This window comes from Petromyzon marinus, chromosome 28 (genome assembly GCF_048934315.1).
Source record: "Petromyzon marinus isolate PM22_M1 ecotype Great Lakes invasive population chromosome 28, UKy_Petmar_22M1.pri1.0, whole genome shotgun sequence".
Lineage (NCBI taxonomy): Eukaryota > Metazoa > Chordata > Hyperoartia > Petromyzontiformes > Petromyzontidae > Petromyzon > Petromyzon marinus.
The window spans coordinates 11,561,244-11,578,994 of record NC_133694.1 but is presented as its reverse complement, the minus strand read 5'-3'; the positions used below and the strand labels follow the sequence as shown (position 1 = coordinate 11,578,994).

General features: G+C 53.1%; 1 protein-coding gene across 2 annotated transcripts in view; it reads left to right on the top strand.

Annotated features, from left to right (window-relative positions):
• Nucleotides 1-14,578, top strand: part of LOC116947027 (endothelin-converting enzyme 2-like) — a 93,099-nt gene extending 78,521 nt beyond the window's left edge. For both annotated transcript variants that reach the window (XM_032962393.2, XM_032962394.2), the window contains 10 exons: nucleotides 1,514-1,625; nucleotides 5,258-5,371; nucleotides 5,983-6,081; nucleotides 6,509-6,586; nucleotides 7,190-7,293; nucleotides 8,284-8,394; nucleotides 8,567-8,634; nucleotides 8,966-9,156; nucleotides 10,210-10,305; nucleotides 11,451-14,578. In XM_032962393.2, the coding sequence (XP_032818284.2) occupies nucleotides 1,514-1,625; nucleotides 5,258-5,371; nucleotides 5,983-6,081; nucleotides 6,509-6,586; nucleotides 7,190-7,293; nucleotides 8,284-8,394; nucleotides 8,567-8,634; nucleotides 8,966-9,156; nucleotides 10,210-10,305; nucleotides 11,451-11,627 (1,150 nt within the window). In that variant the 3' untranslated portion in view covers nucleotides 11,628-14,578. The remainder of the gene's footprint in view (nucleotides 1-1,513; nucleotides 1,626-5,257; nucleotides 5,372-5,982; nucleotides 6,082-6,508; nucleotides 6,587-7,189; nucleotides 7,294-8,283; nucleotides 8,395-8,566; nucleotides 8,635-8,965; nucleotides 9,157-10,209; nucleotides 10,306-11,450) is intronic.
• The last annotated feature ends 3,173 nt before the right edge of the window (nucleotides 14,579-17,751 follow it).

Genomic DNA, 17,751 nt, shown 5'->3' with positions numbered 1-17,751 from the left:
CGCGTGTCTTTGCATGTCCCTGAGCATCTCAATGTGTCTCCGCGTGTCTCTGTGTCTTTGTGTGTCCCTGAGCATCTCAATGTGTCTCCGCGTGTCTCTGTGTCTTTGTGTGTCCCTGAGCATCTCAATGTGTCTCCACGTGTCTCTGTGTCTTTGTGTGTCCCTGAGCATCTCAATGTGTCTCCGCGTGTCTCTGTGTCTTTGTGTGTCCCTGAGCATCTCAATGTGTCTCCACGTGTCTCTGTGTCTTTGTGTGTCCCTGAGCATCTCAATGTGTCTCCACTTGTCTCTGTGTGTTTGTGTGTCCCTGAGCATCTCAATGTGTCTCCGCGTGTCTCTGTGTCTTTGTGTGTCCCTGAGCATCTCAATGTGTCTCCGCGTGTCTCTGTGTCTTTGCGTGTCCCTGAGCATCTCAATGTGTCTCCGCGTGTCTCTGTGTCTTTGTGTGTCCCTGAGCATCTCAATGTGTCTCCGCGTGTCTCTGTGTCTTTGTGTGTCCCTGAGCATCTCAATGTGTCTCCGCGTGTCTCTGTGTCTTTGTGTGTCCCTGAGCATCTCAATGTTTCTCCGCGTGTCTCTGTGTCTTTGTGTGTCCCTGAGCATCTCAATGTGTCTCCGCGTGTCTCTGTGTCTTTGTGTGTCCCTGAGCATCTCAATGTGTCTCCGCGTGTCTCTGTGTCTTTGTGTGTCCCTGAGCATCTCAATGTGTCTCCGCGTGTCTCTGTGTCTTTGTGTGTCCCTGAGCATCTCAATGTGTCTCCGCGTGTCTGTGTGTCTTTGTGTGTCCCTGAGCATCTCAATGTGTCTCCGCGTGGCTGTGTCTCCGCGTGTCGTCTCAATGTATTTCTGCGCGTCTCTCACTGTGTCTTTGTGTGTCTCATTGTGTCTCCGTGTGTCTCATTGTGTCTCTGAGTCGTCTCATTGTGTCTGTGTTGTCTCATTGTGTCTGTGTGTTGTCTCATTGTGTCTCTGTGTGTCGTGTCTCATTGTGTCTCTGTGTGTCGTGTCTCATTGTGTCTATGTGTGTCGTGTCTCTGTGTCGTGTCACATTGTGTCTCTGTGTGTCTCATTGTGTCTCTGTGTGTCGTCTCATTGTGTCTCTGTGTGTCGTCTCATTGTGTCTCTGTGTCGTCTCATTGTGTCTCTGTGTGTCGTCTCATTGTGTCTCTGTGTGTTGTCTCATTGTGTGTCTGTGTGTCGTCTCGTTGTGTCTGTGTTGTCTCATTGTGTCTGTGTATGTCGTCTCATTGTGTCTCTGTGTGTCACATTGTGTCTCTGTGTGTCTCATTGTGTCTCTATGTGTCGTCTCGTGTCTCTGTGTGTCGTCTCATTGTGTCTCTGTGTGTTGTCTCATTGTGTCTCTGTGTGTCTCATTGTGTCTCTGTCGTCTCATCGTGTCTCTCTGTGTCGTCTCATTGTGTCTCTGTGTATCATCTCATTGTGTCTCTGTGTCTCGTCTCATTGTGTCTGTGCGTCGTCTCATCGTGTCTCTGCGTGTCTCTGCGTGTCTCAGCGTGCTCAACGCGTACGTGCTGTGGAGCCTCGTGAGCAAGCTCACGCTCAGCCTCGGCCGCTCCTTCCGCCAGGCGAGGGAGGAGCTCTTGGAGGCCCTGCTCGGAGCGAAGGTAACGAGCGCCGGGAGCCGCCTGCATGTTCACACGGAGCGGACGGGGTCCCCGGGACGACTGGAGCTGTGCGACGTTTCCTGTGCCCGTTGCACTTTGCGCTGCTGTCGGCTTTCGCGGTTGTGCACTGTAGACTCCCCAGCAGTGTAGACTCTCATCAGTGTAGACTCTCAGCAGTGTAGACTCTCAGTAGTGTAGACTCTCAGCAGTGTAGACTCCCAGCAGTGTAGACTCTCAGCAGTGTAGACTCTCAGCAGTGTAGACTCTCAGCAGTGTAGACTCTCAGCAGTGTAGACTCTCAGCAGTGTAGACACTCATCAGTGTAAACTCTCAGCAGTGTAGACTCTCAGCAGTGTAGACTCTCAGCAGTGTAGACTCTCATCAGTGTAGACTCTCAGCAGTGTAGACTCTCAGCAGTGTAGACTCTCATCAGTGTAGACTCCCAGCAGTGTAGACTCTCAGCAGTGTAGACTCTCAGCAGTGTAGACTCTCAGCAGTGTAGACTCTCAGCAGTGCAGACTCTCAGCAGTGTAGACTCTCATCAGTGTAGACTCTCAGCAGTGTAGACTCTCAGCAGTGTAGACTCTCAGCAGTGTAGACTCCCAGCAGTGTAGACTCTCAGCAGTGTAGACTCTCAGCAGTGTAGACTCTCAGTAGTGTAGACACCCAGTAGTGTAGACTCTCATCAGTGTAGACACTCAGTGTAGACTCTCAGCAGTGTAGACTCTCAGCAGTGTAGACTCTCATCAGTGTAGACACTCAGTGTAGACTCTCAGCAGTGTAGACTCTCATCAGTGTAGACACTCAGTGTAGACTCTCAGCAGTGTAGACTCTCATCAGTGTAGACTCTCAGCAGTGTAGACTCCCAGCAGTGTAGACTCTCAGCAGTGTAGACTCTCAGCAGTGTAGACTCTCAGCAGTGTAGACACTCAGCAGTGTAGACTCCCAGCAGTGTAGACTCCCAGCAGTGTAGACTCTCAGCAGTGTAGACTCCCAGCAGTGTAAACTCTCAGCAGTGTAGACTCTCAGCAGTGTAGACTCTCAGCAGTGTAGACTCTCAGCAGTGTAGACTCTCATCAGTGTAGACTCTCATCAGTGTAAACTCTCAGCAGTGTAGACACTCATCAGTGTAGACACTCATCAGTGTAGACTCTCATCAGTGTAGACTCCCAGCAGTGTAGACTCTCAGCAGTGTAGACTCTCAGCAGTGTAGACTCTCAGCAGTGTAGACTCTCAGCAGTGTAGACTCTCAGCAGTGTAGACTCTCAGCAGTGTAGACTCTCAGCAGTGTAGACTCTCAGCAGTGTAGACTCTCAGCAGTGTAGACTCTCAGCAGTGTAGACTCTCAGCAGTGTAGACTCCCAGCAGTGTAGACTCTCAGCAGTGTAGACTCTCAGCAGTGTAGACTCTCAGCAGTGTAGACTCTCAGCAGTGTAGACTCTCAGCAGTGTAGACTCTCAGCAGTGTAGACTCCCAGCAGTGTAGACTCTCAGCAGTGTAGACTCTCAGCAGTGTAGACTCTCAGTAGTGTAGACACCCAGTAGTGTAGACTCTCATCAGTGTAGACACTCAGTGTAGACTCTCAGCAGTGTAGACTCTCAGCAGTGTAGACTCTCAGCAGTGTAGACTCTCAGCAGTGTAGACTCTCATCAGTGTAGACACTCAGTGTAGACTCTCATCAGTGTAGACTCTCAGCAGTGTAGACTCCCAGCAGTGTAGACTCTCAGCAGTGTAAACTCTCAGCAGTGTAGACTCTCAGCAGTGTAGACTCTCAGCAGTGTAGACTCTCAGCAGTGTAGACTCTCAGCAGTGTAGACTCTCAGCAGTGTAGACTCTCAGCAGTGTAGACTCTCAGCAGTGTAGACTCCCAGCAGTGTAGACTCCCAGCAGTGTAGACTCTCATCAGTGTAGACTCTCAGCAGTGTAGACTCTCAGCAGTGTAGACTCCCAGCAGTGTAGACTCTCAGCAGTGTAGACTCTCAGCAGTGTAGACTCTCAGTAGTGTAGACTCTCAGTAGTGTAGACACCCAGTAGTGTAGACTCTCAGCAGTGTAGACTCTCAGCAGTGTAGACTCCCAGCAGTGTAGACTCTCAGCAGTGTAGACTCTCAGCAGTGTAGACTCTCATCAGTGTAGACTCTCATCAGTGTAGACTCTCATCAGTGTAGACTCTCAGCAGTGTAGACTCCCAGCAGTGTAGACTCCCAGCAGTGTAGACTCTCAGCAGTGTAGACTCTCAGCAGTGTAGACTCTCAGCAGTGTAGACTCTCAGCAGTGTAGACTCTCATCAGTGTAGACTCTCAGCAGTGTAGACTCCCAGCAGTGTAGACTCTCAGCAGTGTAGACTCCCAGCAGTGTAGACTCTCATCAGTGTAGACACTCAGTGTATACTCTCAGCAGTGTAGACTCTCAGCAGTGTAGACTCTCAGCAGTGTAGACTCTCAGCAGTGTAGACTCTCGGCAGTGTAGACTCTCGGCAGTGTAGACTCTCGGCAGTGTAGACTCCCGGCAGTGTAGACTCTCGGCAATGTAGACTCTCGGCAGTGTAGACTCTCAGCAGTGTAGACTCTCAGCAGTGTAGACTCTCAGCAGTGTAGACTCTCAGCAGTGTAGACACTCAGTGTAGACTCTCAGCAGTGTAGACTCTCATCAGTGTAGACTCTCAGCAGTGTAGACTCCCAGCAGTGTAGACTCTCAGCAGTGTAGACTCTCAGCAGTGTAGACTCTCAGCAGTGTAGACTCTCAGCAGTGTAGACACTCAGTGTAGACTCTCAGCAGTGTAGACTCTCATCAGTGTAGACTCTCAGCAGTGTAGACTCCCAGCAGTGTAGACTCTCAGCAGTGTAGACTCTCAGCAGTGTAGACTCCCAGCAGTGTAGACTCTCATCAGTGTAGACACTCAGTGTAGACTCTCAGCAGTGTAGACTCTCATCAGTGTAGACTCTCAGCAGTGTAGACTCTCAGCAGTGTAGACTCTCAGCAGTGTAGACTCTCATCAGTGTAGACACTCAGTGTAGACTCTCAGCAGTGTAGACTCTCAGCAGTGTAGACTCTCAGCAGTGTAGACTCTCAGCAGTGTAGACTCTCAGCAGTGTAGACTCTCAGCAGTGTAGACTCTCAGCAGTGTAGACTCTCAGCAGTGTAGACTCTCAGCAGTGTAGACTCTCAGCAGTGTAGACTCTCAGCAGTGTAGACTCTCAGCAGTGTAGACTCTCAGTAGTGTAGACTCTCAGCAGTGTAGACTCCCAGCAGTGTAGACTCTCATCAGTGTAGACTCTCATCAGTGTAGACTCTCAGCAGTGTAGACTCTCAGCAGTGTAGACTCTCAGCAGTGTAGACTCTCAGCAGTGTAGACTCTCAGCAGTGTAGACTCTCAGCAGTGTAGACTCTCAGCAGTGCAGCGGCAGGCGTTTTGTGGACGTCGCGCCAAACAATGCACAGCACGACGGCCCGAGAACACAGCCTAGAGCGGTCTTCTCAATGCGTTCGTAAACGCAGCTGTGTGTGTCGCGTGCCACGCGTGTCGCATGTCGTGTGTCACGTGTCGCATGTCGTGTGTCACGTGTGTCACGTGTGTCGCGTGTTGCATGTCGTGTGTCACGTGTGTCGCGTGTTGCATGTGGCGGCGAGCAGGCGTCGTGCACCCCGCGCTGGCAGACGTGCGTGGAGGACACGGACAGCACGCTGGGCTTCGCACTCGGAGCCATGTTCATCCACAGCAGCTTCGACAACTCCAGCAAGAGCAACGTAACGCAGCCCCCCCCCCCCGCCCACGACCTCCGTCTCCGGCCCCCTCCTCGTCATCGGAAACATTCCACGCTCGCACGCTCGCTCGCACGCTCGCACGCTTGCAAGCACGCTCGCTCACACGCTCGCACGCACGCTCGTTACCGTTAAAGAGAAATCGTCAACACGTCCGAATAACACGAATTGCATATTGTATACATTGAGCATTACGCGTTGCTGGTGTTAAACGCACGACGCACGAACAGAACTCGTTTACCGTGTCTTTACGTATATGGGAGGGTGCTTAAAAAAAATGTTACCAGTTTATAAGGGACTATCGGTGTTGTTGCAAATTCTCAGAAGTCTTAACATTTTTTGAAGCACCCTGTATATGGGAATGTTTTAGTCCATCGGCCTATTGGGGAGGGGGACCAGCAGCTTTGCACGATGCGGGATCTTTCCGCATCGTTCGCACCGTACGTGACCAACGCTGCTAATTGGAGCCAACTGTGACAACCGTCCAAACATTGGACCCCCCCCCCTTCACCGCCCCCCCCCTCACCGCCCCCCCCCCCTCACCGCCCCCCCCACCGCCCCCCCCCCACCGCCCTCCCCCTTCCGCCCCTCCCCAGGCCCAAGAGATGATCGCGCAGATCCGAGAGGCGTTCACGCACAACTTGGACTCGCTCCAGTGGATGGATCCGGAGACCAGAGTGGCCGCCAAGCAGAAGGTGAGTGAGGAGGGGGGAGGGCCTCTCTAGTGCCCACAGTGGGCAGGACCACGTTGCGTGTGAGTGCGAGCGTCCGTGCGCATGTGGGGGGAGCGGCGGCGCAGCGGTTAGCGCTACGCCGTGCTGCGAGCCCGGCGACCCGGGTTCGATTCCCGCTCACGGGCCAACACCGCTGACGATTATCTGAACCGGTCCTGGGCCCTCCCCTAGGTCGACTCTGCCTCAAATGAGCACCCGGTGCGATGTGTAAACGTCGCCACTGGGGAGACAAAGGCGGCCGGGCGTGGTGATGGCCACCCACCCTCTCGTGTGCCGTGCCGGCCTTCATAGGTGCTCGCTAACGGCACTTGCCCCTACAGTCTGTTAAGGCTATGCGGGGGATCTTTGTCTCGTGTCCACTCCACGCCGGGTTCTTCTGCCGCCGCAGGCGAACGCGATCCACGACATGATCGGCTTCCCCGATTTCCTCAACAACCAGACGGAGCTGGACGGCGTCTACGCCGGGGTGAGTGGCGACTCCGCTCCGTTACGCTCCGTTACGCTCCGTTACAATCCGTTTTGCTCCGTTACGCTCCGTTACGCTCCGTTACACTCCACTGTGCACCGCTCCGTTACACTCCGTTACACTCCGTTACGCTCCGTTACGCTCCGTTACACTCCACTGTGCACCGCTCCGTCCCGTGCCCGGCTGACGGGCGGGGCGCTTCTTAACTCGAGGGGTGGGGGTCGAGGGTGGTGGGGGGGGTAGAGGAGGAGGGGGGGGTAGAGGAGGAGGGGGGGTAGAGGAGGGGGGGTAGAGGAGGAGAGGGGGGGGGTAGATGAGGGGGGGCAGAGCAGGGGGGGAGGGTTCAACGTACGTATACAACTGGCCATGGAGAATAATATGTGAATCAGTCCTGGGCCTCAACTAGGTAAGCCCATCCTTGAACGAGCAGCTGGTACAGTGTAAACATGAGCACAGGGGACAGAAAGGCAGGTGCGAGTGTAGAGCCGGCGGCTCCCTCGTGCGCCGTGCCGGCCTTCATCGACGCTCGCTTTGCAGCGCTTGCCCCGGCGGTCTGTGTGGCTACACGGGGGGGGGCCTTTGTCTCTGCTGTGCCGCGTGTAGTACACAGTGAGCGAAGACGACTACTTCGCAAACGTCCTCAGCTTCTTCAACTTCTCGGCACGAACGATGGCCAAGCAGCTGCGGAAAACTCCCGAGAGAGACACGTACGCACACGCACGCGCATGCACACGCACGCGCACGCACGCGCAGGGATGTACGTGCGTGCACACATAACAAACTTATTTAAGGCGCCACTGAGCTGCGTAGCTCTCTTTCAGAAGCGACCTGGCCACAAACGATAGCCCAGCGAAGTGGCTTATCGCGTGGACATTTATTGCAGGAAAATGCTCTAAACGCGTGATGTTTTTAAATGTGGAGGGGAAAATTGGAGAAGCTGGAGAAATAGAAACATGACCACGGAGAGAGAGACGGGCAAGCTCCAAATATACAGCAGCAGGCGTCAGGGTTGGAATTGAACCCACGACCTCCTGCATACCGGGCGAAGACGTTAACATCTCGCCACCGCGGCACCCAACATGATGCACGCACGCGCAGGATAAAGGTCAGGGTTGGGGTCGCGAGAGGGAGTGATGGACGACGCTGGGGCGTGTGGAGGAGTGAGCTCCAAGGAATGAGTGGGTATGTGGAACCAGGATTGTGGCCTTGGGTTCTCAAGAGGGAATTGGGATCACCCACACACAAAGACAAGTAGCAACGTCGTCCCCTACTGCGACAACTTGGCAGGACCCTCCTGAAAGATAGTCATGATGCTCAGTGAGGATTCCCTGGGTGAAATAGTGTAATTATGAAGGCTCGACAAGGGATTGATGTTTGTGTGTGTGCGCGTGTTCCCGGGGAGCGGTAGTGCAGTGATTAGCGCCCTTGGCTAGCAACCCGGCAACGCGAGTTTGAGTCCCACTCACGGCCAACACCAACAGTGACGATTAACTGAACCGGTCCTGGGCATCCCCGAGGTCGACTCGGCTTCAATTGAGTGCCTGGTGCCCCACTAAGGAGACAAAGGCGGCTGGGTGTGGTGCTGGCCACCCGCTCCCTTCATAGGCGCTGCTCGCGAACAGCACTTTCCCCAACAGTTCGTTGAGGCTCTGTGGGGGATCTTTGTCTTTGTTCCCACGTCGCCCCCCACCCCCCAGCTGGAGCATGACCCCCCCCACGGTGAACGCGTACTACGGGCTGAGCCGCAACGTGATCGTATTCCCCGCGGGCATCCTGCAGCCCCCCTTCTACAGCAGCGACTTCCCCAAGTGAGTGCATCGTTCGTACGACTCGGCGGCCTGTGCGCGTAGCTGTACAACGCACGTGCCGCTGTGCCCTCGGTGTCCGTTTTGTAGTTGTCCGTGTGCGTGTTTTGTTTTGTACTTATCCGTGTGTGTGTGTGTCTGTGCGCGCGTTCTCGTGTCCCCCGTTTCGGTGCAGAGCGCTGAACTTCGGTGGGATCGGAATGGTGATGGGTCACGAGCTGACGCACGCGTTCGACGATCAGGGTAGGGCCACGCTCGTGCCACGACACCCCCTGCCAGGCCGAGCCACGCGCCTCGCGCACCCCGGCCGTGTCCCCACGACCAGCGCAGCGCAGCAGCCCGCACCCAGGCTTGGTTCACCTAAACCTGGATTGGCGGCCCAGTCTAATGCACACGCAGCCTCGCCTAACCTCGCGTAGCTTCAGACAGCCTTGGCCGGTGGCCGGCCAAAAGCCGCTGCGAGGATGACCGGAGTCGGTGTGATGGTTTGCGCTCGTTGACGAGATCGGCGAAGGTGTTGCGGGGAGACCGAGACGGGCATCTCCGCCGCGTTGCCCGCCTGCCCGCCCCGCAGGCCGTGAGTACGACGCGGAGGGGAACCTGCGGTCGTGGTGGGGGAACGAGAGCCTCACGGCGTTCCACAGCCACACAGCGTGCATGGAGCGCCAGTACAGCTCCTTCACCGTGGCCGGGGAGCACGTGGACGGCCGCCGCACGCTGGGAGAGAACATCGCCGACAACGGCGGCCTCAAGTCGGCCTACCACGTGCGTGGGGCTCGCGCGCGGGCCGAGCGCAGCGGCGGTTAGAACGACGTGGAGGGGACGACGGGCGGTGGACGGGCGTGCCATCTGCGATTAACGAACCGGGGGGGAATCTGCCGCAGTGGCGAGATGTTAGCCAGCTCGCCTGGTACGCAGGAGGTCGTGGGTTTGATCCCGACCCCGGTGACGCCTGCCGCTTTATATTTGGAGAGTTTGCGTGTCTCTCTGTCTCCCCGTGGTCACGTGGTGTTTTTCTCCGCGTCCTTCGGATTTTCCCTCCACATTTACAACCGACGTGCGTTTACAGTGTTTGGCTGCTGTACATTTCCACGTGATAAGCCGCTTTGTTGAGCTATCATTTGTGGCCAGGTCGCTTCTGAAAAAGAACTGTGTAGCTCAGTGGGGCCTTACCTGCTAAAATAAATAAAAGTTTAGTCGTTTTTATAATCGGTTCGGTAACTTTCCAAAGACAGCATGTACGAATAAGTGCAGTGCCTCTGTGTCTGTGTGTGTCTCTATCTGTGTGTCTCTGTGTGTCTGTGTGTGCTTGTTTCTCTTTGCCTGTATCTGTCTCTCTGTCTCTTGTCTTTTTGTGTCTGTGTGCATGCCTTTCTCTGTGGGGAGCTGGAGCGTCGTGGTTAACGCACTGTGCAACAATCCCAGGGACCCGAGTTTGATTCCCACTCATGGTCAACATTGCCGATACATTTCTGAACCGGGTTCTGGGCTTCTCCCAGGGCGACTCAGCCTTAATTGAATACCTGGTGCGGTCGTGTAAACATCAGCACTGGGGAGACAAAGGAGGCCGGGCATTGTGTTGAAGAACCTATCCCCTTGTGTGCCATGCCGGCCTGCATAGGTGCTACTTGCTAACAGCACTTGCCCCAACAGTATGTTAAGGCTATACGGGGGGGTCTTTGTTTATGCCAGACCCACGAGAGCTGTGAGTGTGCGCGTGCATTGGCCACCCACCCCCCTCGTGTGGCGTTCCAGCCTTCATAGGGTGCTCCTCGCGAACAACACTTTTCTGTCTCTGTGCTTGTGCGCGTGAGCCAGGCTTACGAGAGCTGGGTGAGTTCGCACGGGGAGGAGGATTTGCTGCCTGGCGTGGGACTCACCAACTCCCAGCTCTTCTTCGTGGGATTCGCGCAGGTGACACGAGGCTGCCCGGCGTGCGTGTCCACAGCGGGCCCGGGAACGGCGTCACGAGGCAGAGGCCGCCAGACATCGTGGACCGCGACGCTGTCGTAGTGGTAGTCGTGGGCTGTTCGTGACAAATATTTGATCCACTATAGAGTTGAGATTTTCTTTTTGTTTTGGGGTTCGGTCGCGTAAATAAAAGATGCGTCGTTAAACCCCGCCACCACCCGACACGGCCAAATCGTAGGGTTTGTCACGTAAACAAAACGTGGCAATGCGTTACTCGTACAGCACACGGGTGTGTTGGAGAGCGAACCCACAACATTTACAATTCGGGTACGACGTTTCGCCGGTGATCACAACGACCGGCATCGTCAGTCGATTAGCCAGAATATTTAAGGCCAAAAACGGGAAGAAATCCTTCACAAGTGGGAATCGAGGTGATGTCGTCTCTGTGGGCCTATCACGTGCGAAGACCAGAGGGGCGAGGGTTAATGTCGTCATATAAATGACAATGGATCATGTTGATCTGAGAATATGTAGCACCTATTATTGGTTGGGTTGTCCACGGTTGAACAACATACAATGGAAAGGTTGACTATTTATTTTGTTGTCCCATCCTACGCCTCCGACTAGTATGGTCGGCCACGTGCAGGGCGCGACAGAAGCTCAACATACACACACATCATGTTGATCTGAGGGTATGCAGGCTATATATGCGGTCCCTATTATTGGCTCCTCACGGTTAATCAACGTGCTTGTTACGCAGCTGCCAATGTTCCTCGTCCCAGAAAAGTCGCCAGATTTTGTCACGTTGAAATGTTTGTCTTTTTAGTATTTGACTCCTGCTGTACATTTCCACGCGATAAGCCACTTGGATGAGCTATCATTTGTGGCCGGGTAGCTTCTGAAAAAGAGCTCCGTGTGGTGCCTCACCTGGTCAAATACAAATAGTTCTTGGTTATTTTAAAGGTTTTGTCGCCAGGGAAACTCGCCGCTCGATCTGGCGGCAAAACCCCTTGAGTTGGTGACGCTGACGGTGACCTTCCCTTCCCCCTCCCGCCTCCCACCCGTCACCACCTCCTCCCTCTTCCCTTCCTCCTGCTCTCCCCTGGTGCCATCGCCACCCGCTTGCCGCTGGCGCCGTCGCCTGGCAGATGTGGTGCGCGGTGCGGACGGCGGAGAGCGCTCACGAGGGGCTGCTGGCCGACCCGCACAGCCCGTCGCACCTCCGCGTCGCCGGCTCCGTCTCCAACTCGGAGGAGTTTGCGCGCCACTTCTCCTGCGCTCCCGGCACTCCCATGAACCCCACCGACAGGTGCTCCGTGTGGTGACCACGAGACCACGATGGTGGCGGCAGCGGCGGCGATGACCGCGGCGGTGGTGGTGGTGGTGTTATTGTTCGTGATGGTGGTGTTGTGTTGTGTGTGTATGTTGAACTTCTTTTGCACTGTACGTAGCCAACCATGCAAACGGAGGTGCGGGTGAAGGACAACAAACTAAACACACAAAGCAGTTCTCAAGAAATGAGTTTGTCCGTCTAGATGATTAAAAAATGCGTAGCTCCCTGTGGCCTTCCTAATGTCGAACGGAAGAGCGTTCCAGACGGCTGCAAAAGGGTGTCTAAAAGCGCGTGATGGAGTGACCGTCTTTGTTCGATGGATAGCCAAACAGAAAGTTGGTACATGATAATGGCATCTTTGTCTCAATGTCATCACCGCCGCCGCCGCCAGCAACAGCTGCCCCAACCACCGACAGCAGCGGCAGCATCACTGTTGTCACCTCTGTAAACCGACCGCGGTAAAGTTCAAGCATTGCCAAACCCACCGTCGCCAACGGTGAATGACTCTACCGGTGTCATGTTCAAGCGTCATTGTTAACTTGCCACAGCAACCTGCACCACGACTTCCACTGGAATTCACTTTCACTGCCACCGTCAAATTTACAAAAAGCGACTGGGTCACAACCTGCAGCAGCACCACCACCACGGTAAACTCCCTCCACCAACCTCGCCATCAACGCCGTCACCGCCCCCAACAACCCTTAACGATCGACAGCATTGTCCTCATCATCATCATCATCAAATCCACCATCACAACAATAGACCACGTGCATCGGCACCACAAAGACCATGACGTTAAATGATTTGCTTAAGCACGACCACGAACCTTCGTGCCCTTGACGAGTCTGGCTGAGCAGAATGACGCGTTTTGTCGTACGTTTGTATATTGCGCCTATATTAAAACTGAATTGGAGGTAAATTCAGAAAGTTTACCAAGGGGGCCCTGGGTTATTAAACGACAAGGATTTGCGGTGAAGTCGCCTTGGTGTTACGGGTACCACGGTGGCTATGAGATGTTAAATACCTCGCCTGGTATACAGGAGGTCGTGGGTTCGATCCCGACCCTGACGCCTGCTGCTGTATATTTGGAGTTTGCGGTGTCTCTCTCCCCTTGGTGGTGTGGATTTGTCTTCGGATCCTCCGGTTTTTCCCTCCACATTTAGAATCAAGGTGCGTTCCGAGTATTTGGCTGCTATAAATTTGCACGTGATAAGCCACTTCTCGTTGGGCTATCATTTGTGGCAGCCAGGTCGCTTCTGAAAAGCAGCTACATAGCTCAGTGGGGCCTTTCCTGGTAAAGTAAAAAGTTTAGCAAGAGTTTAGACATCTTTTCACTTATTGGTACCACCGGAGATGGCATCGTGTTCCCCGTTCTCATTTCTTTATATGGGGCCAACAGCGGGGAAGTCTGTGATACCCATTTCAAATGAGTGGGGGTTAACCTTCATAATTCACCCTAACCAGCCATATTAATGAATCGCTAAGAATAATGTGATATGCCACCTGGGCCTGATGCCAGTTTCTGCCCTGGTCTACATGGGCTCCTGTGTGCACTTTGCATTAGCCCCGAGCTGCGTGCTCCGTCGTTCCTTTCATTGGTGTTTGGGAATCAAAGGCGATGCTAAAGTTAAAGGACGGGAGTCAAACCCCTCTTAACGACGGTAATTGGTTCCACCAAACGGGTCATTCAGTGCTTTTAGCGAGTAGAGGAATTGCATGTTAAAGACTGGATTAGTTCCGGTAGCATCGAAAGTTACCCCTTTTCACCCAAAAAACGTGCTTTATAATATTTAAACAATTGATATTCATACATAAAGATAGTAACAACATACACACAATATTAAAATAAATATGGTTAGTCAATGCATTAATTTATAATTACCGTACCTACAACAGCCCGTCGTGAACGGGGCAATGGTCGGTAAGCGGACACATTGGGCTCTATGGAGACACTACACTACACTATATACTACACTATTATACACTACACTTATACACTACAATACTATACACTACACCATTATACACTACAATACTATACACTATATTATACACTACACTATTATACACTACACTATTATACACTACACTACTATACACTACACTATTATACACTACACTACTATACACTACACTATTATACATTACACTACTATACATTACACTATTATACACTACAATACTATACACTACACTACTGTACACTACACTATTATACACTACACTATTATACACTACACTACTATACACTACACTACTATACACTACACTACTATACACTACGCTACACTATTATACACCACTATTATACACTACACTATTATACACTACAATACTATACACTACAATACTATACATTATACACTACACTATCATACACTACACTACTATACACTACACTATTATACACTACACTATTATACACTACTATACACTACAATACTATACACTATACACTACACTATTATACACCACTATTATACACTACTATACACTACACTACTATACACTACACTATTATACACTACAATACTATACACTACACTATACGCTACACTACACTATACACTACACTACACTATACACTACACTATACACTACACTACACTATACACTACACTATACACTACACTATACACGACACATTGGGCTCTCTGCAAGTCCGTCGTTAAGCGATTAGTCGTTAAGAGGGGCTCCACTCTCCACGGCTGCATTGCCGCTAATCGCCTTTGTTCATCCGATGTGAGCGCAGTGACGCCCCAACGCGTGGGGGTCTCGTGCGCGTTGACTCCCCAACACGAAATCCGCGCCGATGCAAAATGCCATTCGTGCCTTGGTGTGCGCGCGCACAAATTGCTGTATGTTGGGCGAGGTGGGGGTGGGGGGGTCGACTTGTGAGCGCGTTCATTTTGGTCGACGTGTACATAAAGGCGTGCAACGTGATGCAGTGAGGTCCCCGCGTGTGTTCATTCGGTTCTCGCGTGGGGTCCCGCGCGTTGAGAGGAACCGACCGCCGCACGATTGGTGACGAGTCGTCGTTCCTTTGCGCCCGTTCGCTCGTCGTGCTCGCTCGTCGTGCGTGCACGTGTGTAACGCCGTAGCCGCGTGTCCCGCGTGTCCCGCGTGTGTTTGCAAAGTCGTCACGCAGTCATCGTCACCGGCCGTGATTGATCCACTGCTGGATGAAGACCTCCGACCAACCCCAGGGGTCTCGCCGTCTCTCGCAGTATCGCAATCTTGCTATGCTCTCGGCGGTGTTCCATGGCTGCCGCGGTATCGCTGTTCTTCGCCATCGGTCATGAACCCTTCCAAGCGAACGCGTCCAGCACAAGCGGCCCACTGGCTCTCAATTTTAACCCTCTCCCATCCCGAGACGTCCGCGAGTTGCAGGCTGGCTGCCCCCGTTCGCCGCAGAATTTCGGAGCACGCAAGCGGCTCAACGTTCATTTTAATGATAGGAGGCGTAGCAGCGCCGCCGGTTTTAAAGACATCGTTACTCACCGCAGAGAAGCGTAGCGACGCGACCACCGCACTCTGCGATAGCTGGCGTCAAACTGTGCCACACGCCCTCCCGCGTGGTTCTTGTGGGAGCCTCGGTGCGGATAAAGTTATTTTATTTTCGCTTTTCTTCCAGTTTCGTTTTGGTGATGTGCACGTACGTCATTGGAACGGGAATGGGTTAAGTTTGAAATGACGTCTTTAAACCTGCGCTCGTTCTCCAATCCACGTGTACCGCTCCATCTCCCGTTGGGATCGAGAAGATGTCCCTCCATGTCCTATTGCAGCTTGACAGCAAATACAGTCTTGCGCTGGGGGCTGCATTGTCAGCAGCGGGCGGTGCACAAACCTCCATTGTTGTGAGGTGCTTTGCTCCAGCGTCTATGCTCCTCGTTTTTGCCAACCAGCACCGGCCAACGTGGTGAAGTATGGTCGAATACACCCAACGTGTGTCCCACAGGGGGTGGGGGAGGCTCCTCTAATCCAGCAGTGGATCGACCGTGTGCATCGGAATTGAAAGCAAATCTCGCGTCCAGTCCCCGAGCGTGTTACGAACCCGTGCAGCTGAGAGGCAACAACAGCAAGCGGCGGTGACGTCTCCACGGTGATTGTGCCAGACACGGTGCACTGTTGAGGCGGCAGCCACGTTCACCCATACCCCACGATTTCATCTAAAATACCTAAACAATGCGGTGAATGTAGTGGCCTGTAGCGGCTGCAGGTGCCGTTATAAATAACTTGAAACAGATATCGATGGCAAACACGGATGAGACGGTGACTGATCGTGTGTGTGTCAGAGGGCGCCACGGTGGCTAGGAGCTGTTAACTCCCTCGCCTGGTATACAGGAGGTCGTGAGTTCCATCCCGACCCTGACGCCTGCTGCTGCTGCTGTATATTTGGCGTTTGCGATGTCTCTCTCCCCGGGGTCACGTGGCATTTGTCTTTGAGTCCTCCGGTTCTTTCCCTCCATATTTATAATCAACATCACGCGTTTTAGAGTATTTGGCTGCTTGAAATTTCCACTTGATAAGCCACTTCGTTGAGCTATCACTTGTGGTCAGTTCGCTTCTGACAACAGCTATGAAGCTCAATGGGCCTTACCTCGTCTAATGAAATGAAATGTTTAATCGTTTAGTAGCTAAAGGAGGCTTCAGGTCACTTGTGCAATGTGTTTTTTAAAGTGGTCGTGGCTTGGCCGTCCCTCGGACGTGGCCACTGACTTGTATGTAGATCTTACATTACTGCAGTGCAATGCATATGATGTTGTAGTGGGTAAATAACTGGAGGAGAGTTTATTTGAGGCAACACTGTTTATTAACAGCAACTGCTAACACTAAGGGGTAACGGCCCCTTACACCCGATACGCTACGGAGTCAGCCCCTCCGGACAATTACGCCTCCCACTGACTAATATCCATCTTCTTGAGTGAGGCTTAAGTCTTCAGTGGTAGAAGCTGGAGCCGAGCCCCCCCGTGCTGCCAGGGATTCGGCTCTGCCCCTTGGGCTCTTCTCTTCAGGAGGCCCTCTTCAGTCTTCAGGCGAACGACGACTGCCGAACATTCCAGCAGGACCTGGGGGTGATGTCATCCCCCAGCCCCCGTCCTGGGCTCTGGGGTCAGCATGCCGCTCCACAGAGGTTACCGTTGGGCCCTGTGGGCCATAGTCCCTTAGCCCTGGGGCTCAGGCCCTCTTCTGCCCCCTATTGGCATGTCGCCGGTACTCACCGGCTAACTGCATGGAGGTGGCGGCATCTTGGCCCAATGCCTTCACAACATGAGCGTAGCGTCGGTTGTGTGTTGCGAGAGAGAACTCTGTTTTGTCTGCCAACGTACAACTCGCTCTGTGCTCGTGTGCAATGCAGACGTTAACACCGTTTTGATGCTCAAGTTCACACAGCACAGGTTCGAGCCCCAGTTAAGCCACGAGCGAGTTGAGATCCCCAGTAGCATCTGAGATTCAAAAAAATAGACAAACTCCGGCACAGCCACCCACGACTCGGGGAGCCGAGTGGGGAGTGCCGAGGCTTCTGAGTTTGTGAACATAGGTTCAAACCAAACCTCTGTTTTTAATATGTTAACACTCGTTGGTTATTTCGGTAAAGTTCACGTAGGAAGAAAATAAATTAAATGAGTACGACGTTTCGATTGCAACACAATCAACCGTCATCAGGTGGAACTAAATTTGAGAGAGAGACAAAACACAGACACGGAGACACACAGACAGACACACAAGCAGAGAGAGACAACACAGAGACACAGACAGACAGAGACACACAGACAGACACACAAGCAGAGAGAGACAACAGAGACACAGAGAGACACAGAGAGAGACACACAACATAGACACACAGAGACCCAATGCCTCTGTGTCGAGGCCTTAAATAGAGAGGGGGGGTTGGGCAGAGAGAGAGAGGTGGGTCTCGACACAGAGGCATTGGGTGGCTGTGTCTCTCTCTGTGTCTGTGTTGTCTCTCTGCTTGTGTGTCTGTCTGTGTGTCTATGTTGTGTCTCTCTCTGTGTGTCTGTGTTGTCTCTCCCTGTCTGTCTGTGTGTCTATGTTGTGTGTCTCTCTCTGTGTCTGTGTTGTCTCTCTCTGCTTGTGTGTCTGTCTGTGTGTCT